Source organism: Mytilus trossulus, chromosome 14, assembly GCF_036588685.1.
Source record: "Mytilus trossulus isolate FHL-02 chromosome 14, PNRI_Mtr1.1.1.hap1, whole genome shotgun sequence".
In the NCBI taxonomy this organism is placed as follows: Eukaryota; Metazoa; Mollusca; class Bivalvia; order Mytilida; family Mytilidae; genus Mytilus; species Mytilus trossulus.
In genome coordinates, this window is record NC_086386.1 from 35,927,806 (window position 1) to 35,945,864 (window position 18,059).

At 31.5% G+C, this 18,059-nt stretch overlaps 1 protein-coding gene across 1 annotated transcript; it reads left to right on the top strand.

Moving 5' to 3' along the window:
• The first annotated feature begins 810 nt into the window (after positions 1-810).
• On the top strand, positions 811-17,340 carry LOC134696331 (uncharacterized). The gene is made up of 2 exons (XM_063558056.1): positions 811-893; positions 15,354-17,340. The coding sequence occupies exon 2, from the start codon at positions 15,395-15,397 to the stop codon at positions 17,243-17,245; it is 1,851 nt and encodes a 616-aa protein (XP_063414126.1). The 5' UTR covers positions 811-893; positions 15,354-15,394; the 3' UTR covers positions 17,246-17,340.
• Positions 17,341-18,059: the final 719 nt, after the last annotated feature.

Consider the following 18,059-nt stretch of genomic DNA (forward strand, 5'->3'; position numbering starts at 1 on the left):
TGATTATGGACTTTCCGTATTGATTTTCCTCTGAGTTCAGTATATTTGTGATTTTACTTTTTGAATAGCAATCTGAATAAAAAAGCTCAACAAATATTCTAAACGTATCATTATGTCTCATTAACATTTGTTTTGGGGTATTTGTTACAAGGAAAACAACACCTATAGTAGTAAATTATACAGTTTTTGTCAGTATTAATCTGATTTATGATCAGTCTGACAAATATGTTCTAAAACAACAAACTAAAACTGACGAAAAATTGAAAAGTCAATTAGAAATGTCTTCAAATTAAATCGTATTAGAATTTATGGAGAAATGTTTTTAAAGATATTTAAAGTTCATGAATGTCGATCACAATCTGAATAACTCGCAAGATAAATCATTCAGAACAGTATACATTTTGTATTTAATTGGCAATAGGGATACCGTACCAATTTATCAAATTTAGTCATTTTCAACGAATTGATGGGGTTTGTTCTAATCTGCTAGAAGTTACTTTAAAAATGTCTAATGTTATGATGGTAAATTACAGTCCCTTATGTGGAGAGAGTTGTTTGCTCACAGACATGTTTAACCCCGTCATATTATTTCAGTGCATGTCTTCACTCAGAAACTTGCAACTCTTCTTTAACGCCTCTTCAGTAAGTCACAAACCAGTAACTCCTCATAAGATACATTTAACTTATTAAAGTTGTAACTGATGACGCGTGCAATGCTTAAAGATCATGTCATCCTGCACAAATATTTTTTTATTTTGGTTACAAACAGGGTCTTGTTCTGTATCTTTTTCTTTATATGGAATTTGCGATTTTTATCGTGATTATTTCAATTATCTCATATGGAATATAAGACGTCAATCACCACCAGCATTGACTTCAACAAAATACTTTGAGTAAGTTTTAAACAGTATTATATGACAAAAGAAGCATATAAAAAAAAATCAACGTAAGATGAATATCGTGAAAAATAAATATACTTCACTTGTTTCAATAATGAATTTAAAATCCTTAACGATGAGTCGATTCTTTATTTGTATATATTTCATTTTTAAAATTCGATCTTTTTTTAGAAACTGCCATTTTGTTAGCGAAAAAAAAGAAAAAAAAAAAAAAAAACTTTATAAAAAGCAAGACGACGTATCAATGAAGAAATTAACGAAATATTTTCTTATTGATAATTAGATGCAAAACGAAAATAACAAAAAACTGGGGATCTAAGGTGATTCGGCAAATTAAGCACATTCTTCTCCACTTGTGGCTTCGTCATGTTTCTCATTGAAAGGATACGTTATTATATGGTGAAATGTCTCATTCAATGAGGTCACAGTCGAGGTAATAATATTTGTATCTGTAACTATCAAATGTATCAAATGAAATGAAGCTAATTAATCGATTTCTAAATGTTGTAAATAACATAATGTTTTATTTTTTTCAAAATTAAAGGTTGGGATTTGAAGCAACTGAAATTTTTGTGACCATAATCATAGAATTGGTTGACAATATCTTACTTTTGTCTTCCCCTGGGCATGGAACGGGGACCCAATTAATTGCCCCATTGGAACGCATTGAAAATCATTGTAAATACATTGGGTCCTGTTCAATAAATAATTTTGATAGCCACCTTGGGACTTCTGGTTCATGTTAGGCATTCATTTAGAAGTGTCTAGGTGCAATCTAAGTGCCTCATGACCGGCATTCCGTTGCAAAATTTTGTTTTTATTGACAACAGGGTCAGTCTGTCTACTTCCGGGAAAGAATAAAGGCTAGAATTTAGGCAATTTACTCTATGTACTGACGCCAGATTACATTTAAATCAATCAAAACTTTTACAGAAATTCAAACTAGAAAGCCTACCCTTTCAAATAAATCTACATTCAGTTACAGAACTAGTGAAATAATAACACTACACAATTTATAACAAAAGTTATATATTTTTTTTAAGAACTACATTCGTGGGTACCGGACTGGTTGCCCTAACTGGGATCCTATTCCTGTCAGACTTTATTTTTTTCCCCAGACTTAAAACTGCACTTTTAAAATAAAGATATACATCTCAGTAGTTATTGTGCAAAGTTTCAAAAAATTGATCAAACAGTTACAGAATTATAGATCCTTATCTATAAAATCTCAAATACCAGAAAATTGATCGGAGAAAATCTTAAATTCATGAAGAAAATATGCTAAAAATCAGCAAAACTTTTTTATTTCAAGAGATATTTACATTCTGTAAATTGCATAAGATAGATAAATTCATTCTTTGTATGGAAATCTAGTTGAAACCAAAATTTGTTTAAAAATAAATTAAAAATATTATTTTTTCAATTAAAATTAAAAAATCTTCTGTTTTAAAGAATTACATATGCAAAACAAGCATACCCCATAACAATGGTATAAAATATGAGACAAAGTCTTCAAATAGTCTGCTAAGTTCATTTAAAATACAATATAAGAGGCTAGATGCAGAGAAGTTCTCACTTGTAGCTAAAACCAGTCAAACAGCACCTCCTATAGTTTAACAGATGTGGAGGGAAATCCTTGATCTTCCTGACCGCTTAATGCTACTGTGCGTTGTTGTACTTTTGACTGCTCTAAATGTCCTTCTAGTTCATATGTGTGTTTTCTTGGACATTGAAACTGTTGGTGGCTGAGATCCATGTACTTTAGTCCAAGTTCACCAACCTGAATATAGATAACAAAGACAAGTTAATAATGCAGGAACTTTTAAAAATGCAACTTGGGAAAGAAGCATTAATGAAAATGAAATTCAATCAGTGAAACTATTAAAAGAGCACTTAGTGTTTCCTTAACCAGAAGCTGATATCCAAAAGTTCCAAAACCAAGGAAGATATAGCTCCTTTCATCAACTGCTGAAATAGATACAGATAAAATAAACGGTCCTTTTAAGGACCATCAAAATCTTTAAAAGGGAGTCTAAAATTGTTGTACATTCAGTTTGAATTGCTTTTATAAGCTATATTATAGCCCTATCCCTTAAATATTTTCAAATAAAATGTAAAATTAGAGAGCCCCTGGCAAGTGTTTCTGAGTTTACACAATAATATGTGGCTATGTGTGTGATGCGGCTCTAAATAAATGTGAACTGGATTCGCACACAACTTTCATAACTGAACCGTGGCACATAAATGATTTATTTAATAGCCACAATTTATCAAAAACTTATTAAAAACCTAAAACTGAAACTATGGGATTCTTTTCTGTTTCCAGGTCCCAGAATTAAGATATTAGAAAGAAATAAGCCCATATTTTCCATCTGGCACTGTCCCCTGATGCCATATAACACATTTATTATTTCTTTCCCTGTGGCTTTTTCTAATACTATTTGCTGATATTTTTCAAAAATCCCTCCATTTTAACTTACAAGTGTAGGAATACATACTACAGACAACTATGACCTTTCTGTGACCCCCTTTTAAACTTTAAATTGAAAAACAAACTTTTTTAAATTTCATAAATTTAAATTTCAATTTAATTTAAAAAGTTTAATTCAAATTTTAAAAATAATTACACCATTATTTTCCGTATTGAATTTTGAAGCCTGTAGCCAAATTTCATCCATGAAACTTCAAAAATGAGCTTACAATTGCAGATTGAAATGTTCAAAACATGCTCTCTGACAGGAACGGGGACCCAATTAATTGCCCCATTGGAACGCATTGAAAATCATTGTAAATCCATTGGGTCCTGTTCAATAAATAATTTTGATAACCACCTTGGGACTTCTGGTTCATGTTAGGCATTCATTTAGAAGTGTCTTGGTGCAATCTCAGTGCCTCATGACCGGCATTCCGTTGCAAAATTTTGTTTTTATTGACAACAGGGTCAGTCTGTCTACTTCCGGGAAAGAATAAAGGCTAGAATTTAGGCAATTTACTCTATGTACTGACGCCAGATTACATTTAAATCAATCAAAACTTTTACAGAAATTCAAACTAGAAAGCCTATCCTTTCAAATAAATCTACATTCAGTTACAGAACTAGTGAAATAATAACACTACACAATTTATAACAAAAGTTATATATTTTTTTTAAGAACTACATTCGTGGGTATCGGACTGGTTGCCCTAACTGGGATCCTATTCATTTAGTTGGAATTGTAATCAATGTCTTTAAGTTTCACAAAGTAATATCACGTATTATTACATTGGTTGCAATGAATTACATTGAGTTCCCAGTTAGATAAAAACCGATAATTTCACATATGAAATAAACGTGGTTATTTCACTCTCTGACGTCATACAACAATAGACGTTGTCAAGACGTAGATAACGTCGAATCAAAACAAATTGTGAATGCGTAGGGAAAACATATAGTTCTTTACATTTTCTACATTAATTCCATTAGAAAAAAGCCATTAGCCAATGTAATAAAAAGTATAACTAATGGCCGTTTTCAAATTCAAATTCGGCGATTAGCTATACTATAAGTATTGAGAAAGCATACCACGTGATATTACTTTGAATAACTTCTGAATAAAAAAGCTCAACAAATATTCTAAACGTATCATTCTGTCTCATTAACATTTGTTTTGGGGTAATTGTTACAAGGAAAACAACACCTATAGTAGTAAATTATACAGTTTTTGTCAGTATTAATCTGATTCATGATCAGCCTGACAAATATTTCCTTAAACAACAAACTAAAACTGACGAAAAATTGAAAAGTCAATTTGAAATGTCTTTAAATTAAATCGTATTATAATTTATGGAGAAATGTTTTTAAAGATATTTCAAGTTCATGGATTTCGATCACAATCTGAATAACACACAAGATAAATAATTTAGAACAGCACACATTTTGTATTTAATTAGCAATAGGGATACCGTACCAATTTATCAAGTTTAGACATTTTCAACGAATTGGTGGGGTTTGTTCTAATCTGCTGGAAGTTACTTTAAAAATGTCTAATGTTATGATGGTAAATTACAGTCCCTTATTTGGATAGAGTTGTGTGCTCACAAACATGTTTAACCCCGTCATATTATTTCAGTGCATGTCCTAACTCAGAAACTTGCAACTCCTCTTTAACGACTCATTAGTAAGTCAGAAACCAGTAACTCCTCTTTAAAGCCTTATCAATAAGATTAAACATCTGCTAAAAGCATTTACCATATAATACTTTAGTGTTCTTCCTTGATATAAGAATAATGCATTTTTTTTATTTTGCAACTGTTATATGTTCCAAAAACACTCCAGCACTGTAACATGTGTAATGACGAAGACCTATTGAAATCCAATTTTCGTTGACTTATAAAATATGTATCACTCAACTTTAAATGTTTGAAATACTAAGGCTTTCCCTCAGGTATAGATTATCTTAGATGTAATTGGTAAATTTTTAAGGAATGTTTGATCCTCAATGCCCCCAACTTCGTACTTTATTTGGCATTTTAAACTTTGTTCGATTTCAGCGTCACTGAAAAAAATTGGTGCACACTGTTAAATAACCCGCTACGCGCGTTATTCAGTGTGCACCAAATTTTTTATGTTATTTCTTTATAACATTCATTCCTTAAATGTATTCCTTTATACTCGTTTCATTGTTTTTCTTATCGTGGTCTTTATGTCTTTCTTCCTTTCTACCTATCTTTCTTTTTTTTTCTTTTTTTTTTCTTTCTTTTTTTCTTTTTTTTTTTTCTTTCTTTCTTTTTTTCTTTCTTTCTTTCTTTCTTTTTTTTTCTCTCTCTCTCTCTCTCTCTCTCTCTCTCTCTCTCTCTCTCTCTAACAAACAATATTTAGTTGTAAATGAAAACACAGATGTAAGTGAACTGTTATTTTGAAGGATTTAAAGTCATTTAATGTTTTCATATTAAAATTTATTACATATATTGACAAATATTGTAAAGAGTTTAAAGTACACGGATGTGATAGATCTTATCTGAACTATACGCAAAATAAATAATTTTAAAGGGGCTACATTTTGAGGTTTAATAAGGGTATTCTGTTATCAAAATAATATATTTTCTGTTGATTAACGGAGTGTTGTTTTTCATGAACTGATTTATATTGAGTGTAAGACTTTTTAAAATGTCGATAGAAGTAACAGTCATATATGTCTATCAGCTTGTTTGCATTTGTTGTATTATCAGAGATGGATGATATTCACGCATTTCATATTGAGTATTTAATTAGCAATAGGGATACCGTACCAATTTATCAAGTTTAGTCATTTTCAACGAACTGATGGGGTTTGTTCTAATCTGCTGGACGTTACTTTAAAAATGTCTAATGTTATGATGGTAAATTACAGTCCCTTATTTGGATAGTGTTGTTTGCTCACAGACATGTTTAACCCCGTCATATTATTTCAGTGTCCTAACTCAGAAACTTGCAACTCCTCTTTAACGCCTTATCAGTAAGTCAGAAACCAGTAACTCCTCTTTAACGCCTTATCAATAAGATTAAACATCTGCTAAAAGCATTTAACATATAATACTTTAGTGTTCTTCCTTGATATAAGAATAATGCAAGTTTTTTTAATTTATTTTGCAACTGTTATATGTTCCAAAAAACACTCTAGCACTGTAAAATGTGTAATGACGAAGACCAAGTGAAATCAAATTTTCGTTGACTGATAAGATATGTCTCAACTCAACTTTAAATGTTTGAAATACTAAGGCTTTCCCTCAGGTATAGATTATCTTAGATGTTTTTGGCAAAACTTTAAGGAATGTTTGGTCCTCGATGCTCTTCAACTTCGTACTTTATTTGGCATTTTTAACTTTGTTCGATTTGAGTGTCACTGATGAGTCTTTTTTAAAATGAAACGCGAAAATACAAAATTTCAATCCTAGCTGGTATCTATGATGCAGGTAGTTCTCGATTTGTGGGTTCAAGAATAGCCGTTTAATCAATAATTCTACCGATTGTGTCCTATTTCGGACTATAACATTTTTACTGAGTGTGGAGTCACATGGCGGGAGATGTAAATATGCATAGCAGACGACACTTATCCTATCGACACATTTGGTATCGCCCAAGTCCATATGCGATTCCTTCAACTTTTGCTTTCTACCCTGATTTGTCTTCTTAATCTATGTGTGTTATTTGTACATTGGTGAAAAGTAAAATAACAAAAATACTGTAATGTAAAACGGAAAGTCCAATATCAAATGGCAAAATAAAACTTCAAACACATCAAACGAATGGACAACCAATATCATATTTTACTCTTACTTCTACATGATATATTTGTCTATGTTGAAAGACATTTGCTGCTTCAAATTAAACAAAAATAATTTAAAACTAAAGCTAGGATTTACTATAAAACACATGTGCATGGACTTTCTTGTAAATCAAAATCCAGCATCTTATCAATATATTGAAATATATATATATGGATATGTCTTTTGGGACCATTATAACAATACTTTAAGCTTTTTCATATGCAGTGATTTTAAAACTACGACATCCACACAGCGCATGTATGAGGGAAAAAAACGTGCATTGATGGTATGGCATTGCCATTGATTCTAAAAAAAAGGTATGGATTAAATCATTAAATATTCGTTATGATTTTATTCAAGAAATAGAAACGCATGGAGATATTTATAAAAAAAGGAAGTTTCATCGATCCTGGTACAACTCACTTATTTACCTGGAGTTTAATGATTCTTTGTTGATTGTTTACGAATGTACTCAATTGCTAAATGGCAATAACCCGTGTAATTGAATTAGAAAGTTTATCAATTTTACGTTATGGATTCGTTATAAATGTTATAAAATGTTAATGGATGACTTAGTTATAAAATTAACGGTACCAATTTTCTTGCATCAGATGCGCATTTCGACAATACATGTCTCTTCAGTGATGCTCGTGGCCAAAATATTTGAAATCCAAATCGTATATAAAAATTAAGAGCTATATAGTTAGTTTATATGTGTAAACTTGTTTAAATTTCCTTAATCATAATTATAAGACACTCGTTCGTATATTTTAAAATGACCGTGGTGATATCTTTGTATAAAATGTATCATTTCATATTTCAATGACCTGATTTTATTTACTATTTACTAAAGTTTGTGCGTTAAACGATTTAAGTTTATGCAAACTTAAAATCAGTGGGTCAGATAAAATACTTAAACATATTGTAGTTGTAATTTATGATGCATGCAATTGTTTTAAATGAAGATCGTATCATCATATATCAGTATTGTTTTGTGCTCCAAATAGGGTCTATTTATGTATCAATAATTCTATAGATTTTATAAATTTCTGTTGTAATTTTTTCAATTATGTTATATGTAGTATGAAACTGCAATTACTTCAATCGTTGAGTACAACAAAATGTAAGTAAGTATATTACTATGGCATTTAAGAAAAGTTTCATATCTTTTTTTTATATTCAAAATAATGTTCACAGTGTTCTCCGTGTGTGATAAATGCAAGCCAAAAACGAACAGCGACATAGGGGAAACAGTAGAATACTGTTATTCAAAAGTCATAAATCAGAGGAAATCGAAAGAACAACAGGAACAGTGAAGTTCAACATAAACAAACGCCAACATACATAGAAACGAACAATTTAATATCAACTTTCATATCCCTGTCTTGTTACAGGACATTTTAAGAAAATATGGGGGTTGAACCTGATATTTTGGCTATCTAAACCTCTTGCTTATATGACAATGTTAAAAACTAATAAAATGACGACACGACATGACAGAAATACAAAACAAACAGTGTCACGAAAGAACACTCATAGCAAAGAAACGTACAAACACATACTAGCATTATAAAAGTCGACGTAATGTGCAAACCGCAAACAATTCAATTTTTCCTTTTTATGGATACATTTATTGCGATATAAAATCCAGCAACGTTTTCAATCAAAATAGGCTATAACTTGCGTGATACTGGATAATTTACTCCTTGTTCTAGGTATACATGTTTCATGTGTAACTGGTAAATCCGAAATGAATAACAAACATAACTTTAGAAAAAAGTCAAATGATGCAATATCTATAACAAAATAAATATATCAAAATATTAGATAAACCGATCTGAAGTAGATACATTTATTCAGTCCAAATGTACTCCCTTATACTCGTTTCATTGTTTTTTATCGTGTTCTTTATGTCTTTTTTTCTTTTTTTTCTTTTTTTTCTTTTTTTTCTTTCTTTTTATCTTTCTTTCTACTTTTCTTTCTTTCTTTCTTTCTTTCTTTCTTTCTTTCATTCTTTCTTTCTTTTTTTCTTTCTATCTCTCTCTCTCTACCAAACAAAATTTAGTTGTAAATGAAAACACGAATGTAAATGCAACTGTTATTTTGAAGGATTTAAAGTCATTTAATGTTTTCATATTAAATTTTACTACATGTATTGACAAATATTGTAAAGAGTTTAAAGTACACGGATGTGATAGATCCTAATCTGAACTATACGCAAAATAAATAATTTTAAAGGGACTACATTTTGAGGTTTAATAAGGGTAATCTGCTATCAAAATAATATATATATTTTTTTTTATTAACGGAGTGTTGTTTTTCATGAACTGATTTATATTGAGTGTAAGACTTTTTAAAATGTCGATAGAAGTAACAGTCATATATGTCTATCAGCTTGTTTGTATTTGTTTTATTATCAAACATGGATGATATTCACGCATATGTCATATTGGGTATAGACTATAAGGCTATACAGCAATATCTAGCATTAAAGCACAGACTAATTTTGTTAATGATAATATTGAAAAGAAGTTTATCTTCGTACTACGAAAGCCGAGATGGATCATTCAAAATTCAAAATTCAGAATTCAAAATTCAAAATTCAAAATTCAAAATTCAAAACACAAAAATAAATATTGCGAAAACATAACATGTGTTTCCGGTATGAAGAACTGTCATCCTGACACCTTTAAGACAGTTCAACCTAGAACTGTTCCTTACAGTTCTACTTTAGAACAGTTTTAGACAGTTCTACGACTATAACAGTTTTACGATTAGAACTGATTTGGTCTGATCTACGGCTAGAATTGATTTAGTCAGTTCTATTCATAGAAAAGTTTTAAGAACTCTTTGTCTCAAATGTAGATAAATCAAAAGAATATAATACATATTTTGTGTGTGGCTTTAGCAACGATAGTAATAACACTGAGTGGTGACCAGTGAGATGCCCTAACAGCAGTGACGTCATTTAGAATTGTTCTGCAATCCTGACAGGTTTGGTCAGTTCTACGGCTAGAACAGTTTTTGACAGTTCTGCTGAAAGTTCTACGGTTTTAACTGATTAAGTCAGTTCTGCTGACAGTTCTACGGTTAGAACTGATTTTGGTAATTTCTGCTGACAGTTCTACGACTAGAACTGATTTGGAAAGTTCTCCGACTAGAACTGATTTGGACAGTTAATTCTACCTTAGAACTGAACCCGACTTAGAACAGTTCCAGGGTAGAACTGTTCTAGGGTAGAACTGTTCTAAGGGTAAAACTGTATTAGGATATAACTGTTCTAGGTCGATATGTTCTAGGAAAGTCTAGAACAGTTCTATGACATTATTCTGAGAGTTCTACTGAGCGGTTAGAAGTAATCTCCATTGTACAAGGGCAATAACTTCAATAATCAAAAACACTTTTAATTTTTTCTTTACAACTTTTTATTAATATCTTGAAAGCTTTAGGGCAAAAGCTGATGACCAAACCTTTTACACAAAATAGACTGACACGATCGCAAGATAATTTAGATTAAAGCTAGATTTACACTGACGATCAGATCAATTCTATACATTCATGTAAAATGAGGTGAAAATCATACCAAATAGTACAAGTTACCCATATAACGATTAAGACCAAGTTTGGTTTAATTTGGCCTAATAGTTAGATTAATAGCAGGTCATTCCTGCAGTGTAGTCTTACATTAGTTACTGCAGACCACTTATCATTATTTATCATTTTCCCAAGGACTTGTATACAGAAAACCCCTATGTTTTATTTTTGTCGTGAACATGCATGAAATATTTGCCACTGGACGTTAATCAAATAATCAATCGATTTTTAGCCATGGCGGCAATGTTGGTTGAATGGCAGGATCATAGGATACATTTTTAATCAAGATACCCTACTAAAAATTGTGGCCAAGTTGACTTCTTTTTTGAGTGAAGAAGATTTTTGTAAAAGTTTTCAAAATTTCAAAAAAATTGTTAACAATTAAGTATAAAGGGCAATAACTCCTTAGGGGTCTATTGACCATTTTGGCTATGTTTGCATATTTTTTGATCTTGCTTTGCTGAATATTAAAGTTGTTTACAGTATATCTCTATCTATGATACTATTCAAGATAAACTAATGACTGCAAATTGTCCTTACAATTACCAATTCAACTATGGGTTGTCTGATTTGTCTGGAAATTTCAGGGCAGATATATCATAATCACATGAAATCTTTTACCGCATTTCAGATTTGCTCTAAATGCAGTTCAGTTTTACAGATATAAGCTGCATTTTACCCCTTATAATATATTTTAGCCATGTCAACCGTGTTGGTTGGTAGGTGGGGTGATCAGATACATTTTTAAAACTAGATACCTTTATGATGATTGTGATTAGTATTGTTTTAATTTGTCTCAGTCGTTTCACAGAAGAATGTTTTGTAAAAGAATACAAAAATTTACTAAAAATTGTTAAAACTTGACTGCTTGATACAGTAAAGTCACACTTAGCCACTATTGCACTACGATCTCTGAAAAAAAATGCAAATTTTGACGATTATAATGCGAATGTAGTAAGGTCGTGGTACGGAAGTCGTGCAGTCTTCATGATCGTGATGGTCATGGCCAACTTTGAACATGTTTAAAATAATCGTGCTGCGGTCGTGACGAAATCAAATCGTAGTAGAAGCGTAATGCGCGATTCTAGTCGGAGAGATTGCGCTACGATCTCAAAACGACGTTACTACGACCTCACAACGACCATAACGTTCTCTCTGCGACCCAACAACACTTCTACTACGACTATACAACGATTATACTACGTTATATGATTTTTACAAAAAAAACGGTGCGGGAGATGGACATGATTTCATTTCCGGATGCGGGAAGCGGGAATATAATAAAAATTAAAAAAATCTGTTTTGAAAAAAATAGGTGCGGGCGGGTCCAGGGAATCAAATTGGTGTGGCCCAAGATTATTTTTTTTCAATGCATATATATACAGCCAGAATCTTTGTTTAAGCAAAACTCGGAGTGCCTCTTTAAATCAAATGGTTCTTACCTTAGAATCAAAACCTATCTGGAGCTTACTGACTTGGGATCATTATTTAGCTGTGTTATTAATAGACTGGGGCGTGTGGGGTTAAAGATTGCTTTTGTAGGTAAATTATATTGATGTAGAACTTTTTTTTCACGAGAGTGTAATAGAGTATTTCTTTCTGTTTAGTGAAATCGTGAAATAGAAGTCTATAAGTTCTTGCTAAATCCTTTGTCCCTTTGAAGGTTTCATGCTGTTCATCCTCAGTCTAATCAATGTGTTACCATTATTTGAATTTCAAAATGACTTGAGTAACGCTTTTTCGACGCACGGGTCAACTCCACCGGAGCGAATCACATGACTTTGACATAATCAATAATATATTACAGTAAATACGAGCGAAACATATCTTTATAAGTAAAGAATGTCGCATAAAAATTTAATACACGCAATATAGCAAAGTTCACGAAGTCTAGTCTGATTAATCATTGTACACAAACAAAAAAAGTTCAAGCAAAAAGGGGGCGCACGCCCTCTGCGCCCCCGCAGTATCCGCCACTGCAAGCACAAGTTTATAGGAAAGAAATGCTGTAACAGAAAAGAGATGCCATGAAAAATGACCTTGCAATAACTTATTGAAACCGAGATAATTACATAGAAGAAATACATTACATATTGTAACGTAACCGAGGGGAGGAACGACACCGACACAGACGGACGGACATAACCATACTATGGCACAGAAATACGACAATGTATCCTATGGTCATTTCCATGAACTATATAATACGATATATATTTACAATTTTATTCACAAATTTACATTACTTCAGATGCATTGACATATAAGCATAAAAAACAAGTACTTCAGTATCTATACTGATTAAAACAATCAAGGAAAAACCTTACAGACTGCTTGTAGTATCTTGACAAACTGACCTTTATCATAGAGTTTAATTACTTTCTCTTTAGATATTACCCTACACCCAAGACATCGTTACTTGTCTTAATCAATCTGACAATTCAACTTAAACTGCAGATAATAAAATTAGCCATTTTTCAAATAAGCCTTGCGTCATTAATTTTCTATGTAGTACTACACAAATAAACAGTTATAATTAGCAAATTATGAGTAAGAGGTAAATATTTACAAAAAATGAAAATATTTCAATATCAAAAAAGTATTGGTTATATATATTTTGTCAAAATTGCTCCTGTTTCTTTTATTTAAACTTATCAAAGTAGTTGTTGAGTGCGAACCGTTTTTCAAAGAGTCCTATTCATCCTATCATTTTAGCTAATTTTCTTTAGCCTTTTTCTAATTATTATTCATTACTTCAATTAATAAATAAGTATACATTTCATATCATTATAATAAACACTACAACATCTTAACCAGCAGCCGTCCTTAACCGAGGTAAGTTGAGACGCAGAGACCACGTGACAAAGACACGGTGGGAATCGGAATCGGAATTCATCATGTGAGAATTTTGAGTTTTGAATTATGAATTATGAATTTTGAATTTTGAGTTTTGAATTTTGAATTTTGAATGATCCTTCTCGGCTTTCGTATCGTACAGATCTTTTCTTCAAAAAGATAATTAAATATCTAGATGATGCATTATACATCCATTGTTGGTTCAGACGAAAATTCATAATTTCCAACGGTTCGATGGTATAGTAGGAATTTACTGCAAAAAACGGTACTAGGCAACACTATTGATACGGATTCTTCGTATGTATCGGACTGGACAACAGTGAAATAAATTTAATGTTCAATTGAATTATTATCCTAATTTGTATTTAGTAGGAACTAGATAGTTTACTCAAGAGTAACTTGAGTTACTACTTATTACATATAGTGTATTCACTTCAGTTATATACAGTCCAAGCGTAACTCTCTAGATGGTCTTCCGAGCATTTGGGCTTGGACACAGGTTTCCGTTTTTTCCCACTTTATTTGAAATGTAGTCTTTTGACTGCAGTTTAAATGGAGTTTGACCGAGGTTACTAGTTTTTGTTGATTTTTCCTGGCCAGTTGGATTGTTGATGACCGAGCAAAACATTTTTTACTAGTTATTCTATTGCATTCTTTAATGAAAGTTAATTTATTGTGGATTTAAACTCATGTTTTATGTATATTGTGTGTATCAAATATATGTATATTAATGAAATATGGGGTCCACCAGTATTGCTGGGCTATCGGCTACAATTTTTTAACGTTATTATAGTCTATTTGTTATTTTTATGTTTTTTTTGTTTTTTTTTTTTAATATTGGGGATGGTTTTTTAAACACGGAATACAACGTCCAACACAAGACATTTCTTAATTAAACATCTATACAACACAATTTAACTATAGACATAAAGTGGCATACTTATAGCTTTCCAAACTTCATGTAAAAGTGGCACAGTGTAGCCGCAAAAGAAAATCATATGGGAAATTTCATTGTCTATATTTACAGAAATGCAATTAAGGACTTATATCTCGACCAAAATATTGTTATATAGACCTAATGACATTATATATCAACCATGAACTTAACATGATTATATAACAACGTAGTGACCTCGTCGAATATTATATGAGTATTTGATGGCATTTCTATTTCAGGTCGAGGTTTAAGTTATAAGATCATCATAAGATCAGTTTCTATAATTTATTATTATACAACATCAAATGACATAAGTTAAACAGCTGACACTGACTGTGATACAAAATATAACCATGATAACTGCCATGCCATTGGTGGTTAAAGGTCTCGTGCACGAAAATCAAACATTTCATCTTTGGCACTCGAATGTTCACACAGTATACGGAGTAAACTAAAAGTAAAAAATGTAATATATTTTCCGTTTTAGATCAATGCATAGATAACTGGTTTAAATCTTCCTAAATATACATTAACTATATGATACTATTGCATATCCTTTTTTTTATATTTTTTTTCAGAAGATCAATGCAGGGTTTTAGCAACTGTTCTATGTCATATGGTATCATCTGAGAGCTTTGCTATCCCAGTTTCTCTAGATTGTTTTGATATTGATTGTAAATTTTATAAACATTCCCTATTTCGATTCTTAATTTTATTACACACAACTTGTTTATTTTATATCTTTATTGCCAATGATTTATTGAAATTTTTATACCTTTCAGAAAATACTATACACACCAAATGCTTGACATCAAAATTCATAATGAACAGGAAAAGATTTCGTCGGCTTGCTACCCAAAACTGCTACGTAAGACGGCGCTTTAAACGTATTTTCACAGCTTTGATTTTCATAGTTGGATGCTGTGTATGCCTTTTAAAGAAAAGTTTGCCATCAAATGTTTTAATGCCATGCGAGTTCGAAACTGTTGCCCCGGACAAACCAGTTTTGAAATTACTTCAGGGTCAACAAGTGAATTGTCGAATGTGGGAGCAATTCTCATATATCAACCAATCAGGATATCTTCATTTAAACACCACTGCAATAAATGACGCAAATTTTAGCATAAGCGAGTTTAAATGTGATTATAGATCAATTTTAATGGATGGTTTAAATGCAGTAAAATTGTCACCAAGAGTAAAATTTATAGAACCAGTTGTTGTGTATAACGAATTTATATATATCATTTGTAACATTACTAACGAGACAACAGTGTATTCAAACTTCCATTTCAATTTAAATCCAAAAGTTAACAAAAGAAAAATATTAAACGAGACAACTGATCAACTGAGTGTTGTCGTTATTGGGTTTGATTCGGTATCAAGATTTGTAGCAGAACAAAAACTGCCAAAGACTTTAGACTTTTTCGAAAACAGTTTAGGGGCCTACCCTTTAAAGGGGTTTACCCGCATTGGGGATAACACATTACCAAATTTGCTGGCTGTTCTTACAGGGAAAACCATTCTAGAATCTATTCTAACTGCAAAAACAATACCCGTTTTATTCCAAGAAATATTAAGTAGGGGTTATATAGACTGTTTTGCAGAGGACTGGGCTCCCTACTTAGTGCCTTTTGTTGCTCAGTATCCAAACTACACTCACTTTTTCCGTAGTATTATTCTAGCGATTGAAAACAAAGACTTACATGTTTCACAACTTAGTTCCATGACACTGAAAGATATAGAATTGAGTACTGATCCAATATGCATTGGGAATGAATTTAAACACAAGATAATTTTCGAGTATACCAAACAATGTATTGAAAAGTATGAAAAGAAAAGAAAGTACGTATTTATGTGGAATAATCAGGTTTCTCATCACAATCCACAGAGCTTATTTTTAGCGGACAAAGACACAACACAATATATACAGTGGATGAATTCAACTGGGAATCTGAAAAATACCGTGTTAATAATTATGAGCGATCATGGACCTCGCTATGGAAAATTTGCTCAGACAGAATATGGAAGAATAACCAGAAATAATCCGTTATTGTCAATTTACATACCGCATCATGTCAGAGAAACATTTCCTACTATTGCTAAAAATTTAAAAGTCAACGAAAACCGATTGACCACGCCTTTCGACTTGTACGAAACGTTAAAGGATATCATCTTCAGCAATTTAGAAAAACGAGAAAAGGAAAGCAATCTGTTTAACTCAAGAGGAACCAGTCTATTTTCTGAAGTTCATAAACAAAGAAGTTGCTATGAGGCCTCAATAGGGGAAGACTATTGCCCATGCTATGCTAGTCAGCCAATATCACTTGCAGACAATACAGTTGAATTAGTAACTGCTTTTGCAGTGAATTGGTTGAATCAGATAATTACAGATCATAATGTATCATGTAGTCATTTGAAATTGAAGTCCGTCAAGTCATCAAGGATTCAATTCACCCCATCTTTAAATTATGACAGGAATAAGCATCGTTACATTATAAATTTCTATACTTTTCCAGGCAATGGCTTATTTCAAGCTATTATATTAAAAGATATTGAGAAAATTAGCCTATTTGGAAATGTAGATAGACTGAACGAATACGGTAATCAGTCTAGTTGTATCCCAGAGAAGTTAGTACATACAGGCCTCCGTAAATACTGCTATTGTCAATCATAAAACGAATTATATTTGTACGAAAATGAAATATCAGAGAAAAGGTCGTACTAATGGCACACAGAACAAAAGTATAAACATATTTTCATTAGATGAGACTTGAATTAAGTGGATTACAACCACAGGTGATTTTTATATTAATCATGAACAATCTATACCCGTGTACCATGTATAACAAATACAGATAATTGTCATATAATCTTCAGCGCATTCGTAAAAACAAAAATCCTCTACTGTGCACAAATGTACTATGATAATGATAACGTAAAAAGATGCACGTGGTTTTCTAATGTATATCTAAAAGTAATATAATTAATTGATTATTAGCATATTTATGATACATGTAAATAAATTTAGTGATACCTTAGATATGTTTTGACTGCTTGAACTACAAATTTGATATTCCTCAAAGTGAGTCGACTTGAGGGAATGATGAAGGACAACCAAGTTGAATATGGACAATTGTCCCATGCAACAGGCCACACTCACATCGTTATTAAAATGGCGATGATAATTTACCTCTTCCCCTACATGATACACCTGATTTAACGTCGTCATTCCCATCAAATTAGTTGCAATTTGGCGCAAAAGTAAAGCCTCGATGATAGATAAACAAAAAGAACTAATACACTGTATACAAAAGCACATATATAATACAGGTAGACACATTTCATTTACTTAAATGACAAGTGTATTTATAGTAAAATTATAAAAGTATCACTGTCTAGCATCAAAACCGGATAAAGGAACTCCCTAAGTTGTAGAAAAACAAATGTGAAAGTCAGGTCAGGTACAATTATTTTAATTTTCATTATAT

Bases quoted from the DNA above. Each gene is read 5' to 3' on its own strand.
- LOC134696331 (XM_063558056.1), top strand. From the start codon at position 15,395: ATGAACAGGAAAAGATTTCGTCGGCTTGCTACCCAAAACTGCTACGTA.